The sequence below is a fragment of the Aythya marila genome (assembly GCF_965140915.1).
Source record: "Aythya marila genome assembly, chromosome: 3".
In the NCBI taxonomy this organism is placed as follows: domain Eukaryota; kingdom Metazoa; phylum Chordata; class Aves; order Anseriformes; family Anatidae; genus Aythya; species Aythya marila.
In genome coordinates, this window is record NC_139044.1 from 32,070,574 (window position 1) to 32,087,031 (window position 16,458).

The 16,458-nt window shown below is 39.5% G+C and overlaps 1 protein-coding gene across 2 annotated transcripts; it reads left to right on the forward strand.

Annotated features, from left to right (window-relative positions):
* Positions 1 to 1,598: 1,598 nt before the first annotated feature.
* On the forward strand, positions 1,599 to 14,901 carry YIPF4 (Yip1 domain family member 4). 2 transcript variants are annotated; one of them, XM_082755806.1, is made up of 6 exons: positions 1,601 to 1,818; positions 4,533 to 4,686; positions 7,312 to 7,483; positions 9,661 to 9,738; positions 11,399 to 11,512; positions 13,855 to 14,901. In XM_082755806.1, the coding sequence occupies exons 1-6, from the start codon at positions 1,737 to 1,739 to the stop codon at positions 13,990 to 13,992; spliced, it is 738 nt and encodes a 245-aa protein (XP_082611932.1). In that variant the 5' UTR covers positions 1,601 to 1,736; the 3' UTR covers positions 13,993 to 14,901. The 2 variants fall into 2 exon arrangements, with proteins under 2 accessions (XP_082611933.1, XP_082611932.1); XM_082755807.1 differs by lacking the exon at positions 11,399 to 11,512 and having other exon boundaries at positions 1,599 to 1,818.
* Positions 14,902 to 16,458: the final 1,557 nt, after the last annotated feature.

Below are 16,458 nucleotides of genomic sequence, written 5' to 3' on the forward strand. Positions count from 1 at the left end.
ATTTTGTATTATTAAGGTCTCAGTTAAAGGTTTTCAATTTAAAATAGTTTCCATACATTTTATATGTGATTTTTTTTTCTTGTTGCTGCAAGGAAACTGATAATCTCTGTAATACATCCAAAGAGAACCTGAACACTTATTATATTTCATATAAGCCCAAACTTCAATTATCTTTGGATATGGGGAAAAAAAAAAAAAAAAGAAAAAGAAAAAAAAAAAGTTTCTGGTCATGGTCTCTCTGTGAAAACCAGATAAGCTTTTACTTGTTCAAAATTACTTGAGATGGAACTCGCAGTGTTTTTCTGTAATGGGACATGTATGGGAAAGGATGTTCCTTCTGCAAATCAAACCACTTCTCTAGAGCAATTTATCTTCTTTTAACTTTCTTGGTTCCAAATATATCAATATTTACAACATTTCTTTACAATGAGGGTAGTCAAACACTGGAACAGGCTTCCTAGCAAGGTGGTTGATGCCCCATGCCTGTCAGTATTTAAGAGGCATTTGGACAATGCCCTCAGCGACATACTTAAACTTTTGGCTAGCCCTGAAGTAGTCAGGCAGTTGGACTAGATGGTCTTTGTAGGTCCCTTCCAGATGAACAGTTCCTGTTAAATCTTAAGCCTTAAAAAGTGAGATCTTTGTTACTGATTCTTCAAAGCATAGACCACATCGAGAGCCATCATGCCTGTTCCCTTATTATAACAGGGACTAGCAATGGCACCTCAATCTTACTATTTTAAAACTACAGTGTATCACAGCAGTCTCATGAACCAGACTATGAATGGAGGATTTGGTGATGCTCTGCAAGTTATCACAGCTGCTGCTAACGAGGCCTGGCAAAGGAGCTATCAGACTGATGGACCCCTGGGGAGCCCTGGTGCAGCTGATGGCTGTCTGAAGACACCATTGATCCATGCAGGTGTGGGATGGTGGAAAATGAACACCATGGCAGCTGCATGTGGATACTGAGAGGGAGCAAAGCTGAAGGAATGGGCATCTCGTAGGTAACTGGTGATAGGACTAGAGGGAATGGCCTCAAGTTGCTCCAGGGGAGGTTCAGGTTGGCAATAAGGGGCCATTTCTGCTCAGAAAGAGCAGTCAGGTGTTGGAATGGGTTGCCCAGGGAGGTGGCGGAGTCACCATCCCTGAGGGTGTTCAAGGAGAGGTTGGACGTGGTGCTTGGGGACACGGTTCAGTGGTGACACTGGTGGTAGAGGATGGTTGGAGCAGATGGTGTGGGAGCTCTTGGAGGTGGGAAGCAAAACAACCTCCAGAGTTAAAAACCCTCCAGATTTACTTCTGGAGGAAACCTCCAGCGTTACTCCTGAGAGCTTTGTGCTTTGCCAGGACGTTTCTCCACACCCGAACTCCCAAACCCTGCTCCAGCACCACAGGGACCACAGCGCCCCCACCGCCCCCCTGCAGGCCGGGCCCCGCTGGCCGCCTACTGACGCAACCCCGGAGGGGCGGTGCTGTGAGAGGGGCCTCCCGCCCCGCCCACCGCCCGGCTCGCCCAATCGGCGGAAGCTTTATAGCGGGGTCGGGCGGAGGGGGCCGGCTGGCGGCCAATCGCGGCGCGGGGCCGCTGGGTGTCGCCCCGTGAGGCGGCTGCGCCGTGGCCGTCGGGCGCCGCTCAGCGCCGCGGCAGCCCCCGGGCAGGCCCCAGGCCAGGCCCCGCCGCCCGCACCGGCACCGGGAGCGGCCCCGGCCCCGGCCCCGCGCAGGGCGGGGAGATGCAGCCCCCGGGGCCACAGCCGCCGCTCTACGCGCCCAGCAACGGGGACTTCACGTTCGTCTCCTCCGCAGATGCCGAAGGTGAGCGCGGGGCCTTCCCTTCCCTTCCCTTCCCTTCCCTTCCCTTCCCTTCCCTTCCCTTCCCTTCCCTCACCCAGCAGTGCCGTGCTGGCACGCACCGCAAAAGCAAACACGCAACAGGCAGTGCTGTGCCGCCTTCTCTTGGCAGAGAGTGACCCTTTGGGCTCTGGCCGTTTAAACAACAAACTTTCGACTCTGTGTGTTTAGCTTCAGTTGTAGAGAAGGTTAGGAATTGTGCACATCCTGGCCCTGGGGCCCTACCCTGGAGAAGAAGACTTAAAAACTACTGCAGAATGCTGAACTCCGAGCTTTGGTGAGCTTACCAATTGCTCTGACAAGGCATGCTAATCAGTAGGTACAACCCAGGTTGCTTTTCTTTGGTTTCCTTTTTTTTTTCCCCTTTTTTGCCTTGACCTGAAAAGGGATCCAGGATCCGGATTCCGAGAGGTCCTTTGGTTTTCTCCCCAGAAGCATTTGCTGAGCACCCTGTTAGTAATCTGTCAGACCCAGTGTACTGTAACCACCTGCCCAGCAGGACATGTTGCATTGGACTCGGCTCTGTGTTTTTTTATGAGCATAAGTGAGGTGTAATCTCATGCCTGTTCGGTGTAGTCCTCTCTGCAAAGTGCCGCATAGGCCTATCCTAACAAACAGACATTAGGAAAACTAAACAGCTTGATGTTTCTGAATAAAAACGCTGTACGTTGCATTTTAGTTTCTTGTTATTCCCCAAGTCTTGATCTATACAAAGGAAAAAAACTTCTTTTTGTATTATTTCCATAAGAGGTAGCTGTTTGTGGGAAGGAACGGCAGAGATGAAGTGGACACGTATGGGTTAAAGAACAGGCTGGTTCTTGTTTGTTTTTAACTTGTTGCGCTGCTTTGTTCCACCTGAGATATCATCTCACAATATAGACATAAAGTGCTGTTAATAGGTTTCACAATTTAAAAGATGGTCGTAGGTATTTGCTAATTGCTGAGAGCTAACAGGAGCCTTGGTAAAAAAAGACGTGTGTAGAAGTTTTCCAGCCTCAGGATGGGTTGTTAGTCATTGCTGAGAAGACAGAAAGAGAAGGCTGATCGGACTGTTGTGGCTGTGTGTTTTGGCAGCCACAGCTGTGCACAAAGAACTGCAAGAACACCTCCTTGCCAAGCAGAGTTGTCCTGTAGCACAGCCAGGTAATTTTTAGAATGACAGAAGGGTCCTGCTGATAATAGAAAGCTTGTGAGGCTTTCCCTACCTCCACATTCAGGCATTAAGAATACATTTCTTACCCCAAGCAACAGCAGAAGGCTTTGCTTGCATCTGGTGGGAACAATGTGTATGTACTGATGTGTAAAGAGTGAAATTTCCTTCATTAAATAACTGTGATCTTTGTCAGGATCCTGTGCAGATGGTGTTCTTGGAATTGAAGCAACAGACCAGTAACTGTCACGATTATGAAATGGTTGAGAAGCACTAATGGGGAAGCTTAAATTTAAGCTGGCGTGGCCTAGCGAGCTGATCTGGGACAGAGCTCTGTTAATTTGATTGTGGTGCTGAGTGTGGAGTAAATGCTGCAGACATGCTGGCTGAACACTGTAGGACATCCTGTCACTGGGAGAGTGTGCATTCTGTGAAATTGTGCTGCATTCAGGTAGATGATGTCTCAAACATAATCCACAAATGTGGCCTGAATTTTCTGTAGGGGTGTTGCAGGAATATTTCAGAAGTACTTGCTGTAGGTAGGTATTTGGGGAAATTTGTACACGGGATTTTGTGTGTGTTTATAAAAACACACAATGATAACAGGGTAAAACAAGATTTTCTTTAGTGAGGCAAAAAACCTTGGGTAAGAAGGGAGTCTTTGCATCTTAGTATATTTGTAACAAGGTTTGTACAAATATTGGCTTACTTGTTTGTTGTTGTGTGTTGTGTTTTTAAGCAAAAAAAAAAAAAAGGAAGTTCATGAATTCTTAATGGAATACTTACACTCCTTTCGTTCCCTCCTATTTTATTTCTTCAGTGTAGATTTTCATTTACTGTTTTGTATTCTTCATCTGTAGATAATCAAATAAAATGCAAATAAAACTTTTGACACAGACTGAACGTATATAAATTGGGGGAGGGGGGTTAACACTGTGATAGAGCAAGATCATAGTGTATTAAAGAGCGTTTCTTTTATCTCTCCTTATTGAATGGACCGTGGGGTTCTCTGATAGTATTCTTTTTTTTCTACCATATTTTAACCTGTGTTAAAAGCAGGCTATAAATCAAAACACCTGAGAATTTTCTGTTTGTGAGAAGTTGGATGTAAGGAGAGAATTTGGGTGAAACAATGCCAGTGTGTGTAGGAATGGGCTCTGAAAGAGAGAGTGTGGTAAGAAAAAATGGTAAATCCAACTGTCAGCATGATGAGACTTTCATACTTAACTCCTTTTATGCTTCTAAATGCTTAATGATAAAGCACAGATTGAAAGGTGTTGTGTCATACTGTTACACTGTGTTGCCAAGACAAGTGCTCCGTGCTAGAACTTGGTAATCTAAACCAACATGGTTACTATTCACAAAACCAGAAGTACCCTTTCAAATTACATTAATGTATAACTTTAAATATTTCATGGTGATGACCAGCACGTCTAGCTTTATACGTCTGTTTATCTTCCAGTGTTTTTGAAATCAGATATTCTTAGCAAGATAAAGATGTTTATCTTTCTCTCCCTTTTTCTCTAAGATCTTAGTGGGTCCATAGCAACTCCAGATGTTAAGCTAAATCTTGGAGGAGAATTCATCAAAGAATCTACTGCAACTACATTCCTGAGACAGAGAGGGTATGGCTGGCTTCTGGAAGTGGAAGATGATGACCCAGAAGATAACAAGCCGCTTCTGTATGTAATAATTATTTCTAGATATTTATCTTTCTTAGTTGTGTAGGCAAAAGAAACAGCTCATAGGTTCTCAAATGGTCCCATAGCCTTCTGGAATTCTGTTTGATGAATTACTTGAGCAATGAGTCTCTTTTGGTGCAGGAATGAAAAACTTTTTTCATTATGGTGTTTTTTCAACTGTAAAAGAAAGACTTGTTATTGACTGTAGGGGAGGAAGGAAGAAGTAAAATCCAAATTTTATTAATCGGTGTAAGTACAGAACTTTCATGGCTTTTGTGCTCTTATCTGTTGATCTTGTCCTTTTTTTTAAAAAAAAAAAAAGACTGTTCTGCAAGAAGTAAAGCAGCATAAACTTTATATTCTTGGATGCTATTTTATATTGTAAAGTTGTGTTAAAAGGAATTATTGTTGAAAGACAGAAATGTCCCTAAAACTGCATATGTCTACATCCCTTTTTCTGTTCATAGAAACTTGATTGTCTGAAGACAGATGTATCTTAAGGATATGGCCCTGTGAGGCAGGCAGTCTGATTCTTAGTCTGTGTTCTGCACCTATGCAGTTTCATTCTTGGTGTCTCGATGTTTTCCTGCATAAAAGAAAAGGATGCTTTTAAAAATGGAGGGGAAGGAAAGTACTCTGAAGAGTTCAAATGAGGGTGCTAGGAGAGAACAGATGCCTGGAGAGCTTTATGAAATTGCTACTTGAAAAGTACTTGAACTTAAAATGTGCAGGAGTAGCACCTGCATGACTAAGTCTATTCTGTAAACCTGTAGCTTTTAATTATGAAATAGGCTGCTGTACTGAGGTGACAACACATGAAAGCTCTCTGTTGATGAATGTTGTATATGACAAAAAACAAGTTTGTGAGCTAGGTGTTCTAGCTGCCTGTTGTGGAAAGTGGGAAGAACATGCCAGGGCATTGATAATTTTGTAGCAAACAGAAGGAATATAATCTTGCTAACAGAGAACCTTCATCTGATTTATGTAGCAGTTTCTGTGCTGTTCTAATTATTCCTAGAACACGGGCTGTAATGAAGCCTTCTAGTTGGAATGCATTCATGGATTTAAAGAACAGCAGGCAGCTAAGACAAGTTCGCTGATGTGGTACCACACGAACGTTTTGTTCAATAATAGTGAGGGTTTTTCTTATTTGGGCAGCCTTGCTCTTCACACTTCTCTCTTGTTACAGCTACCATCTCATCTTTGATGAGATGACTGACAGCTTCAGGGGAAAGGCAATTTATTACACATGGAACTATGAGAAGCCTTAGGCAACGACAAGAAATTAATTCCAGAAAGAAAGTACTTCTGTTACATAACCTTCAGAGTAGCATATAAAAATGCTATATACTGTTTAGATAAACGCAGGAAAAATAAATGCTTTTACCACAACCCTGAATCTAAGGAGTGGGCTAAAGAACAATTTTCGGTATTTAGTTACAGATTAGTAACAACAATCCTGACGTGGGCTGCTAATGGTGATCCTGAAACTACCTGGAGAGGATCAACCAACAGTATTTCTGAGAATACTGAGAGAGAAATTGCAGTGAAAAGTGTCTTTTTGCATTTATTTCTTGTTTCAGCTCTTCTAAGGAAAAAGATGTAAAGTAAAGCCCAGTACAAAATTTTCATAAACAGATTGAGAACGATATACAATTTCCCTACTGCTTTAGGGTTGTTACTAAATGTAGAGCAGAGCAATAACTGCCTGAAGTGTCTTGCAACTCTTCAGAGCTTCATTCATAACTGTGTAGGGGAAACACCAAGGTATGGTTCTGTCCCAAGGTTCTGCAGATAAACTTAAGCAATGGGAAAGGAATTGCCCATTGCTTGGCAAGTCTGCTTCCTTCCACCTGTGTTAGGAGAATCATGACAATTTACCCATTAAGAGCCTCCCTTACAGAAGACTCTTTTGGTTGATTTGTAGCTGCTTAGAGATGGTTTGTAGCCAGGGACTGGAAAAGGCAATTAGAGAGGAACAAGATCTCTTGCTAGAATTTATTGCCAGTTTAATTGGCTTTCATTTATTTTTACTCATATTGGAAACAAGCCAGGGTTAACCAGTTGCCATAAACTGGTCTGTTGAAAACTATTGTTGCTGAAGCATGTGAAATGCCATTTAAAACAACAAAAAACTGATGTGCTTTGGTTCAGGAGTGGTGACTGGAAATGTTTTATTTCTTGTAGAATTGGAAACAAAACGTTTCTGTAATAAGTGTGCTCCTGGCAAACTGTTGAACACAGGAGCACACAGATGTCCCACTTCTTTGTGTGCATGTCTTTGACTTCGGTTTACAATGGTATGAATGTTACGTGTGTGGCATGCCAGAAAACAGATCTGCTGTCCTAATGTGGACTGCTCAGGTGTGTTGTGGATGTTTGCAATTCTCAGTCATGTAATTGATTTTTGTATAAGGAAATATCTGTGTCATACTGGCTATTGAATGTGTGATGAAGGTAGGGCGCTGCTTCATGCTGGATGAACTGTTCCTTTGCTAGTCACAGCTACAGAAAGCCTTGTGGTGACAGGTTTACTTTACAAACCTGTTTGCCCTTACCCTTACTTTTTATGCCCTATTTGATTCCTGTGATGTGTAGTAATGCTCCCTTGCTTTCCAATTTCAGGGAGGAACTTGACATTGACCTGAAGGATATTTACTACAAAATTCGATGCGTGTTGATGCCTATGCCATCTCTTGGGTTTAATAGGCAGGTAGTGAGAGACAATCCAGATTTCTGGGGTCCTCTGGCAGTTGTCCTCTTCTTCTCAATGATTTCATTATATGGACAATTTAAGGTAGGTATAAGCCTCCTGTGTAAAGGGAAATCTAAATGAAATGTGGGGACACAATTGCTAAGCAGTTTGCATTCTTAAGAAGGTAGAAAATGTTTTCCTCACATACTGATGTGGGGTGTTCTAAACACTGTTTCTGAAGATGTAGAAAGACAACAGCAAGAAATGTATTAAATAACACACAGATACATTAATCATGGTTAAAATGTCAGGTTTTTGTATAAGAAAACAAAGTAAAGATGTGGTTTATAGAGGAAAGAGATTGATGCTGGTAAGTTTATAGTCATGTTAGTGAATATCTTCGTTTTAATTCGGACCTTTTGTTAACTTGCGTTTTACTACTAAAAATGTTACCCCAGAAAATCCATGTGGATGCCATGAATTTTAACTTCCTGACAAATAAGGCTACTTGTTTAACTTGTACTGTATTACAACTGTTTAACTTGTGCTAGTTACGGCTGTTCTCTAGTATATTTGATCTTCATTAGTGCACATTGCTCTTCTGTCCTCCATGCTCAATTACAGTAACTTTCCCCTGGTCAATAGAATTTGTCCATAATTCTATTTGAACTCTACAGTGAACAGCTTTTTCAAAGGCACTGTGCAGATTTAATTTCCTTCCATAAGCACAGTTACCTTTTTTCTTTACATTCAACTTGGAAATAGAGAAGCATTACCATTTGTAGTTTCAATTTGAACGAGAGCCTAGGTGGGCTTTTCCAGTAGTTAATTTTTGTGTACATGTTCTAAAGAGAACGTAGAATAGCAGTAAGCCATGTATGTAAAGTAACTGTGTGGTTATGCTAGGACTTCTGTGAAAGGTGAGGCAAAATCATTCCTTTTGTGGCCTCTGGCTTCCATTCGGTGTACCAAATGCTGACTAAGAGTTGGCTCTCAGTATCTTGTTTCTGTGAGGTGAGTAGACTAAACCCTGTAGTATTCAGGTCTTCTGGGTGGACCACATAGCTGTCTTTCAGACAAAACAAGGACCATTCCTTGATCCTGTGGCATATCAATTCTCTGCTGTAGTTTGTGTATCTTCTGTACATGAACAATTGGCCTCATGTTTGTTAGGAACAGTGGATTTACCATGTAGATGTTAGAGTGCTGTACTTGTGGTAGGAGGGAAAGCTGGCAGCTAGCAACAGGATGAATGACAGCAGTGAGGCCAGACGAGCTGAATGGTGGCCTGTAAGCTGGAGGGATGAGTGATCCTGCTCTAAGACTTTAATCTGGTTCTCTTCTTTTAGACAGTGGAGGAAAGCAGGATGTAAAAGGAGGCCATGTGCTATTTTCACAAATAGCTTAATGTTATTTACCTTTTTTTTTGAAGTGCTATGATTTTTATCTGTTCTCATTGATTAGTACTCAATTCATTTTTTTTCCACTTATTTAATAGTTTCTGATTGACAGAAGAATTGAATAGGGGTAAAATTATTTTTAAGTGCAACAGTTGGAAATACAAAGAGGGGACTGAGATTGGTGTTTCCCTCTACAAAAGTATTTCAGAAGAGAGTTTAATTTCTAATCCTTCCAGTAGCTCAGCTCCAAGAACAGCAATGTTACTTTGAAGGTTCTGTTAAAGAATCTTAAAACCATGTTGCAGCTTACTCCGTTAAAGAACAGAGCAATGAAAGAAGCATGAAAAATAATTCCAGACTATGTCCCAGCACTTCGGGTCTGTTTCTTATATCTCATCGTGAAGTTCTACCAAGAATTAAAGGTTTATTTCTTCTGAGTGCTCTCAGATGGAGTAGGGAATAAAATTGTGTTTTGTGGATGAAAGAAGGAGAATCCCTACTCCTTGCATTGGTTGGCTATGACTTCTAAAAACAGAGCCAACTTTTGGAATATGAGGATATGAAGATGTTATCTAGGGTGATCTTAGCTTTCCATTTAACTAATTTCTTCCTACTCCGATGCAGTATTATAATACATAGAAAATACTGTTAAAGCTTTCCATTTGCACGAATTTGCCATTACTGTGATTTTGTAAATGTAAGTTCTAAATTTTATTGTCAAGCTTTACTGTAATACCGAGTAAAACTATTCTTGCTGCAATTCAGAATTCATTGTTGTATGATGAAATTCTTGAGCGCAGTGAAAATGATTAATATAAATGAGTTATCCTTTCTCACAGTGGAAAAATATTAGAAATGAATTGTTCTTTCTCTTTTAAGGTTGTTTCTTGGATTATAACTATTTGGATATTTGGATCCTTGACAATTTTTTTACTGGCCAGGGTTCTTGGAGGAGAGGTAAGTACCTGTATGTGAAAAGGAGGTAGAGGGAGGTAATTAAAGTCTCTTGACTACATTTTTCAGTAGTTCTTTTGTGTTTTTGGTGCTTGGCTTTGGACACTGCAGCCAACTAAACATGGATGCGGTTGAGAACCTTAATGTGTATGTTTTAGGTTCCTGGCCTCCAGAAGTAGAATCTAAAACGCAGAGGTGGTCAGCTACTCCTGTGCAGTGCATGGAGTGCTGGATGTGGTAAAGAATCTAGAAATACATGCTGCAAATCCTGGAGATTGGTACAGGTGCCTGTGATCCAGAGCTGAAGTCCTTTCTTGAGGACAAATGCTTTCAATTTTTTGGTCACAGAGCTAAATGGGGCCCTTTTTACTCCCTTGCATTGTCCTTTATTTCACTTTTTTTAATTGGGCTGACAGCAATTGTACAGCAGCATTGTACAGAGCACCCACCAGTGTTTGTTTTCAGCCTTGGCCTTATGCAGTTCAGACCCATTAAAGGATGAAAGTCAGTGTGTGTTTTTCAGCTGTGAAGCCAATTGAAGTCCTGGCCTACATCCCTGCCTCCAGCCGCTTGCATCAGCAGGGCTGTGTGAGCCAGCAGTGTTTATAAACTGAGTCACTGAGTGATTCAGGTGTGAACAACAGAAAATGCCTTACAGCTAGGCCTGCAAACTGCCACAGCGGAAAAGTCAGGAGGACAGAAACTTCTTAAAATGGCTCTGCAGCTTAAAACTGATTGAATCATCTTATAATAGGAATACTTCTATAGGTGTGATTGCAGGGTACCTTTGCCAGCATAATTCAGATACCCTTAAGTCAGTACATCTTGTGGCTCAAAATGTGAAATGATCAGGATGTATGAAGTGGTGAGAAAGGGGAGAGGCATCACTACAGAGCTGCAGAGCTCACTGTGAAGGATCAACTGCCGCAAGAGATGGGAAAAACAGTGGCAAAACAAGTAACTATCTTTCAAGCAAAGTTGAACCAAAGAAGCCCAGCTGGGCCAAGGGATATTCCCAACTGTAGTAGGGGAAAATCAGACATTTTAATGTCTATTTAATAACCAAACTAAAAGGATTTATGGAAGCACTTTGAACTAGTCTAAGATAATCAGTCATAATAAATTTAAGCTGGAAATCAGAAGTACCTTAGGGGGATCAGGTTCTAGGTCTTCTGCTAATGCTGAAAGCATTTAGGTATTTTGGAAATGGATATGTTAATATCTTAATGCAGGAAATCGTTTCTTTGCTGCCTGTGACAGCCAGGTCTACGATTGATGAATGAGAGGTCTGTTCTAGTTCTGTGCTCCTAGGTTTCATTTGCACACTCCATGGAGTGGCAGTTGTGAGCCACTTAAGGTGGGACGTGACAATATGTAACGCTACCCATCCTTTGTGTTTTTTGTATGTCAATGTTTCCTATGCGGGTGTTGAAAATGTCATTAGTTTGTTCTGTTTTTTTAATAAATACTTTTTTCTAAGGAATGATTAACTACAGAATTCTAGAGAACAGTATAGAAAAACAATTTTCATGCTAGCAAATCACCAAAAATTTCATGAATACCCAACACCTTATAGTTATTTGTACTTTTATAACATGATGAAATTGCTTGCACAAAGATTTTGTACTACAAAGTGTGTTTTTTATGTGCTTGAAAATTTCAGGTTGCTTATGGCCAAGTTCTTGGTGTGATAGGATATTCTCTACTTCCCCTCATTGTCATAGCACCTGTACTTTTGGTGGTTGGATCATTTGAAGTGGTTTCTACCCTAATAAAAGTAAGTTCGGTAACATCTATTGAGAATTTGTTTACAGTTATTCTAAGTCACTTTCCTAACACTTTAAGTATTAATCCCTGCAGGACAATGCAATGTGTCAAAATATTTATAAGTAGGACTTGAACTCTGATTCTTTTGGTTAACATGGGGGATATGACTGCTAAGCGAATTCTGTTTTAAATGTTTCTTCTGAGTACGTGGAGTATATATAGTCCCCAGGGAGAAACAAAAATACCTGTGTTATCAGGTTAGCTTCTATTTAAGTATTTTGCTGTTATATTAGTTGTATTAAGAAGTAACTATGGCTGTCACTTTAGATGCAGATGTGTAATTAAACATCAAACTGAAGAATCTGAAAGTAAGCTGTTCTATCCTTTCCCTCATCATCCAGCCTACTTTTAGTTATTGCAACATGAGTATGATGTTAGCCATTGCTCTGGGACCTTCCCGTAATGGTAGCAGTACAAATCTCTCAATATCCTTTGCAGAGTAGATGAACATTCCTCTGACTCTACAGATGTGGGGCATAGGGCACAAAGCAATACATTGCCTGATACCACCTGCTGTCAGACACCTTCAGTGAAACTAGCAACATTCCCGGATAGATCCTAGAAGTGCATAATGTTCTTGAATACTTCATACAACCCTTTTAGGTAGCCTGTGAAGTTGTTGCTAAACTTCTGGAAGGTTGACTGAGAACAGTTACTGGCTAAGCTGTATGCTTTCTGCATTCTTGTTATGCTGATTTGATTAATTTCTGTCCTGTTGGCTTGCTGGTTTACAGCATAATTGAAATACAACTAAAGTATGATAAACAAGAATAGCTGTGTTTGTGATTTGTTAACTTGCAATTACTATTAAGTGATACATTCAGAAAGCAAATTATTAACTTGGCAGGTAAGTAATATTAACTTGTATTTATTTTTAAGTTACTTGAAAATTCTGTTACCTGATTACTATTAGCAGTCTTACATCAACTTCAGGGCAAATCTGTGAAAGGTTCTTACCTTTGGATCATTAGTGGGAAGAGGCAGGATGAGCTGCCTATAGTCAGAACTGCGTGTGCTGTGACATGTACTGCTTCCTGTGGCTTAGGAGCTCTGTGCTTGGGGAAATGCTCCCCTGTCTTAAAGTCGGGGAACTGCAAGTGAGATTTCAATTCCAGTCATTTTTTTCCAGTTGCAAGCAGCAAAGTAAACTAGCCAAGTAATGCACCTTGATTGGTTTCATTGCTGCAGTTTTCCTAAAGTATCTTAGAGAATCTAGTCGTGATCCATCTCCACTGTCCCAGTCTAGGCAGCAAAATCACGAGCGTGCAGTTTTTTTGGGTGTCTTCAGCAATGACAGTTGAACCAGTCGCATAATCCCTCAACCACCTTGAGCTACTCTGACAGAAGCATGGAAGAATTTTTCTGCTGAGATCCTATTGTCTGCCTTCTCCTGAACAGAACTTTGGTCTTACTGTTTGCAGGAGATTCATGGCTTTGTTCTCATTCAGTTTTAAGTATTTTTTTCTTTTTCCATTAATATTCAAGTTGCTGCCTGAGGATAATAGGTGTCTAATTACTTTTTGCTCTAACCTTGTTAGCTTGAGGCTTGAGTCAAGTTCACTGACCTAAAGACTTTTTTTTTTTTTATAAAAAAAAGTATGTGTAGTAACTTCATGTAACATTGTGAGTATTTACATGTAATAATACTTTCTACTAGTCCTTTAAACTAGCTAGTTGTTACCTGAGGAAGCAATGAAGTTTTTGCTACAGTTATATTTTGGAAGACTTTTCATTGTATCTGACTTCTCATTTTATCTGAAATGAATGGGAAGGTGAGTTTCAGTTACCTTGAGGTGGGAGCACTATAATTAAAGCCAGAAGTAAAAATAAATAAATAATTTTAAAAAGGTAATTTAACCCTCTGGTATATATCATTGGAGAAAGAGTCAAGTATACCGCTTGTCTCTTTTCTTAAAAAATTAAAAATAAATAAATAAATAAAATAGTGGGTTTTGAGTTGGAGAAGCTTACAGTTTACATTATGGTAACATCTTACATCACAAAAAGCTTACCATAGATCCTCAGCTGCTTAGCTCAGTAAAAAAAGAAAAGTCAAAATAACATGCCTCTCTTAAATACTTCCTTAGACTTGAATGGATATACATGGTATATTCTCCTCTGTGTGGAGGCAGAAGGATTGTTTGTGAAGCTTTTTTTGTACCACCTAAACTTTCTATGTTTCTTTCTAATTATATTGAAAAGACCTGTTTTTTTTTTTTTTTTTTTCTGAATTGTGGTATTTAGAGTGATTTTCTTATGGTGTCAGCTAAGACTGTTCATCCTCTTTTTCAGTTGTTTGGAGTCTTCTGGGCTGCATACAGTGCTGCGTCCTTACTAGTTGGAGAAGAATTCAAGACCAAGAAACCCCTCCTAATTTATCCGATCTTTTTATTATACATTTATTTCCTGTCCTTGTACACTGGGGTGTGATCTAGTGAAAGATGTGGCCAAAAGCCGTGTTTTAGTCACTTGCAGACTGAATACGTAAGATTAAGGAGGTTGCAGATAATGCAAGTGACTGTTTTGTATCCAGTTGTCAAGATGTTTTAAGATTGAAGAGCATATTTGTGTATATTATTTAATGAAGTAATTGTAGCTATATAGATTTGTATTAAAGTTCTAGGTTTGTTTAAGACTCTTCAGATTTTAATGAACAAAATAAAAAGAATCTTGTGTTTTATAAGAAAGTGTAGCAGAAATACAACTCCGTACCTGTGCCAAAAGCACTAGGACCAGATTACTATATTTGAGGAGAAAAATGAGAAGTTAACTGTAACAATCTCCAAGTGCAATTTTTCTTTTGAGCTTAAACACAGCTGGCTTTTTTGGCACAGCAAATTCTGTAGATAATATATATATTTATGAAACAGTCCTGATTGTTCACAGAATAGCCTGTATAATCAAGACATGAAGATACTACTTTTAATTTAGTGCCTCGATTACTTTGATTTGGCTGTTGAGTTTTTATAAATTCCAATTTGTTTCAAAACATGTATATACTGTGTATTTTGTATCTATGGCTTGTGTGTAGCATAAGTACTCCTTGGTTAAGGATGTATATTGGGTTTTTAAAGTTTAAAAATTACAAGTATTTGAAGTCTTCACTCTCTCTGACCAAAGGAGCAAGACATTTACTGCGTGACATAATTAAATTGCTTATTTAGAGAACTGAATTAATTTACTGAAGTTTAAATTTCTGGAGAAACAGGTGAACACTTTTCCCAGTTGTAGCTGGCTTAATGTCAGAAGAAAAAAAGATCCCTCAAATTTGTGTGACCTCTAAACAATGTTCTTTTCTGATGACAAAATAAAAAGAATGCTTCCCTAACTGTTCTACAACATTTTGCTCTGTTTTGTTTTGAGTAGCATGGTATATAACCTGCTTCCTTTTTTTTTTCCAACAGCTGCTAATCCCTTGCAAAAAGAAATAAGAGCTGTAAGGTCAGATTCTTCCCTTATAAGTAAGTTAGGACTGCAGCCTCAGTAACAATTACAAGTCTTGCTAATTTTGACTATCCAAGGATTATGTAATATGATGACATGTTAAATATTTCCTGTGTACTGTGTTGGTTGCTTATGTAATGGTCCTTATGGTAATGTTTCTTCGCAAGGAAACTCCACTGAAATTCACTTTGCATGGTACTTAGTCATTTGCAAGCTTCAGTATTTAGTATTGCCAAATAGATCATAAGTATCTTTTTTTGTAATCTTGTGTCTTGAGCGGGGGTAGGTGGAAAGCATTCCCTGTGTCTTTTTTTCCCTCTCAATGCTGGAAATAAAAATCAACCATGACGAGGTAATAGTAAGGGCTGTCTTTGATCCCTGATGGATGTATTTCCTTATCATAACTGCAGTTTCTCAGCTTTTTAGATACTACAACGGCAAGGTTTGTTAACTTTTACTGCTCACCAATTGAAAAACACATACTGAAATTCCAACTCTACCACAAGCCTTTACCTTACCCCAGCTGCTTTCTTGGCTGATGCTTGCATTGGTTTTAAACAGAACTAATTAAACTTGATCCTGGACATAAACTGTAAAATAACAAGCTAGCATATAATGCGTTAACGGAGAACAACTGGTTGAGTGACCAACACTACACCTGATTTTTTTGACTTCTGTGGAAGTTTTGGTGGAACTGCCATGGAGTCATACTAATCCAGTTAAGCTAAGCTGGCAGCCTAGTGCTTCTCTGGAAGTGTTCTGAGAGTATATTCATATCATGCTTTAAAAAAAAAAAAAAAAGATTAGTTTACCCAGGAATGCACATTGACTTTGGAGTCTCGTGTAAGAATCTGGTCATACCTCTCATGGCTATGCTTTTTTAACGGGAATGTCAAACTAGAAGACTCCAGCTACAGAGGCACAATTCATGCTTAACATCACTGACAAGGATGCATTTGGGTTACTAGGCTGCCAGAAAGAAAGCTTTCAGATGAGCTCCTCTTTGCATAGCTGTTCATTTGATGTCCATAACAGATGTGTGTGTCTCAAATGATTCAGAGGGTGCAAGAATGCTCTACTTGATCTTGAAATATAATCTTGACATACTTTCACTTTCTCTCTACTAATGTTCTGTGAAATTTATAGCTGCAACTTACCTGTTCCTTCTGACAGATGTGGCATGTGTAATATGCAATGTCAATATGCACTTAACATGGTACATATTTTGTACACAATTGCAGATTTGCACCTTTTAATCTCAGTCTCTCTAGGGTCACCTTTTGCATACGCTGTGCAAAGAAATATGTACAAACAGCTCTCAAATGGTTCTCATAGTTTGTATTAACTTTGCATTCAATAAAGTTATTTTTAGATAAGGTATGTGTAAATATAAGATGCTTTTTATATATATAAAAAAAATTGAATTCAACTTGTTTACAGAATGTATGTTTA

Coding starts and splice junctions, on each gene's coding strand:
- YIPF4 (XM_082755806.1), top strand. CDS start 1,737: ATGCAGCCCCCGGGGCCACAGCCGCCGCTCTACGCGCCCAGCAACGGG. Junction 4,687..7,311: donor GAAGATAACAAGCCGCTTCT/GTATGTAATAAT, acceptor TTCCAATTTCAG/GGAGGAACTTGACATTGACC. Junction 7,484..9,660: donor CATTATATGGACAATTTAAG/GTAGGTATAAGC, acceptor TTCTCTTTTAAG/GTTGTTTCTTGGATTATAAC.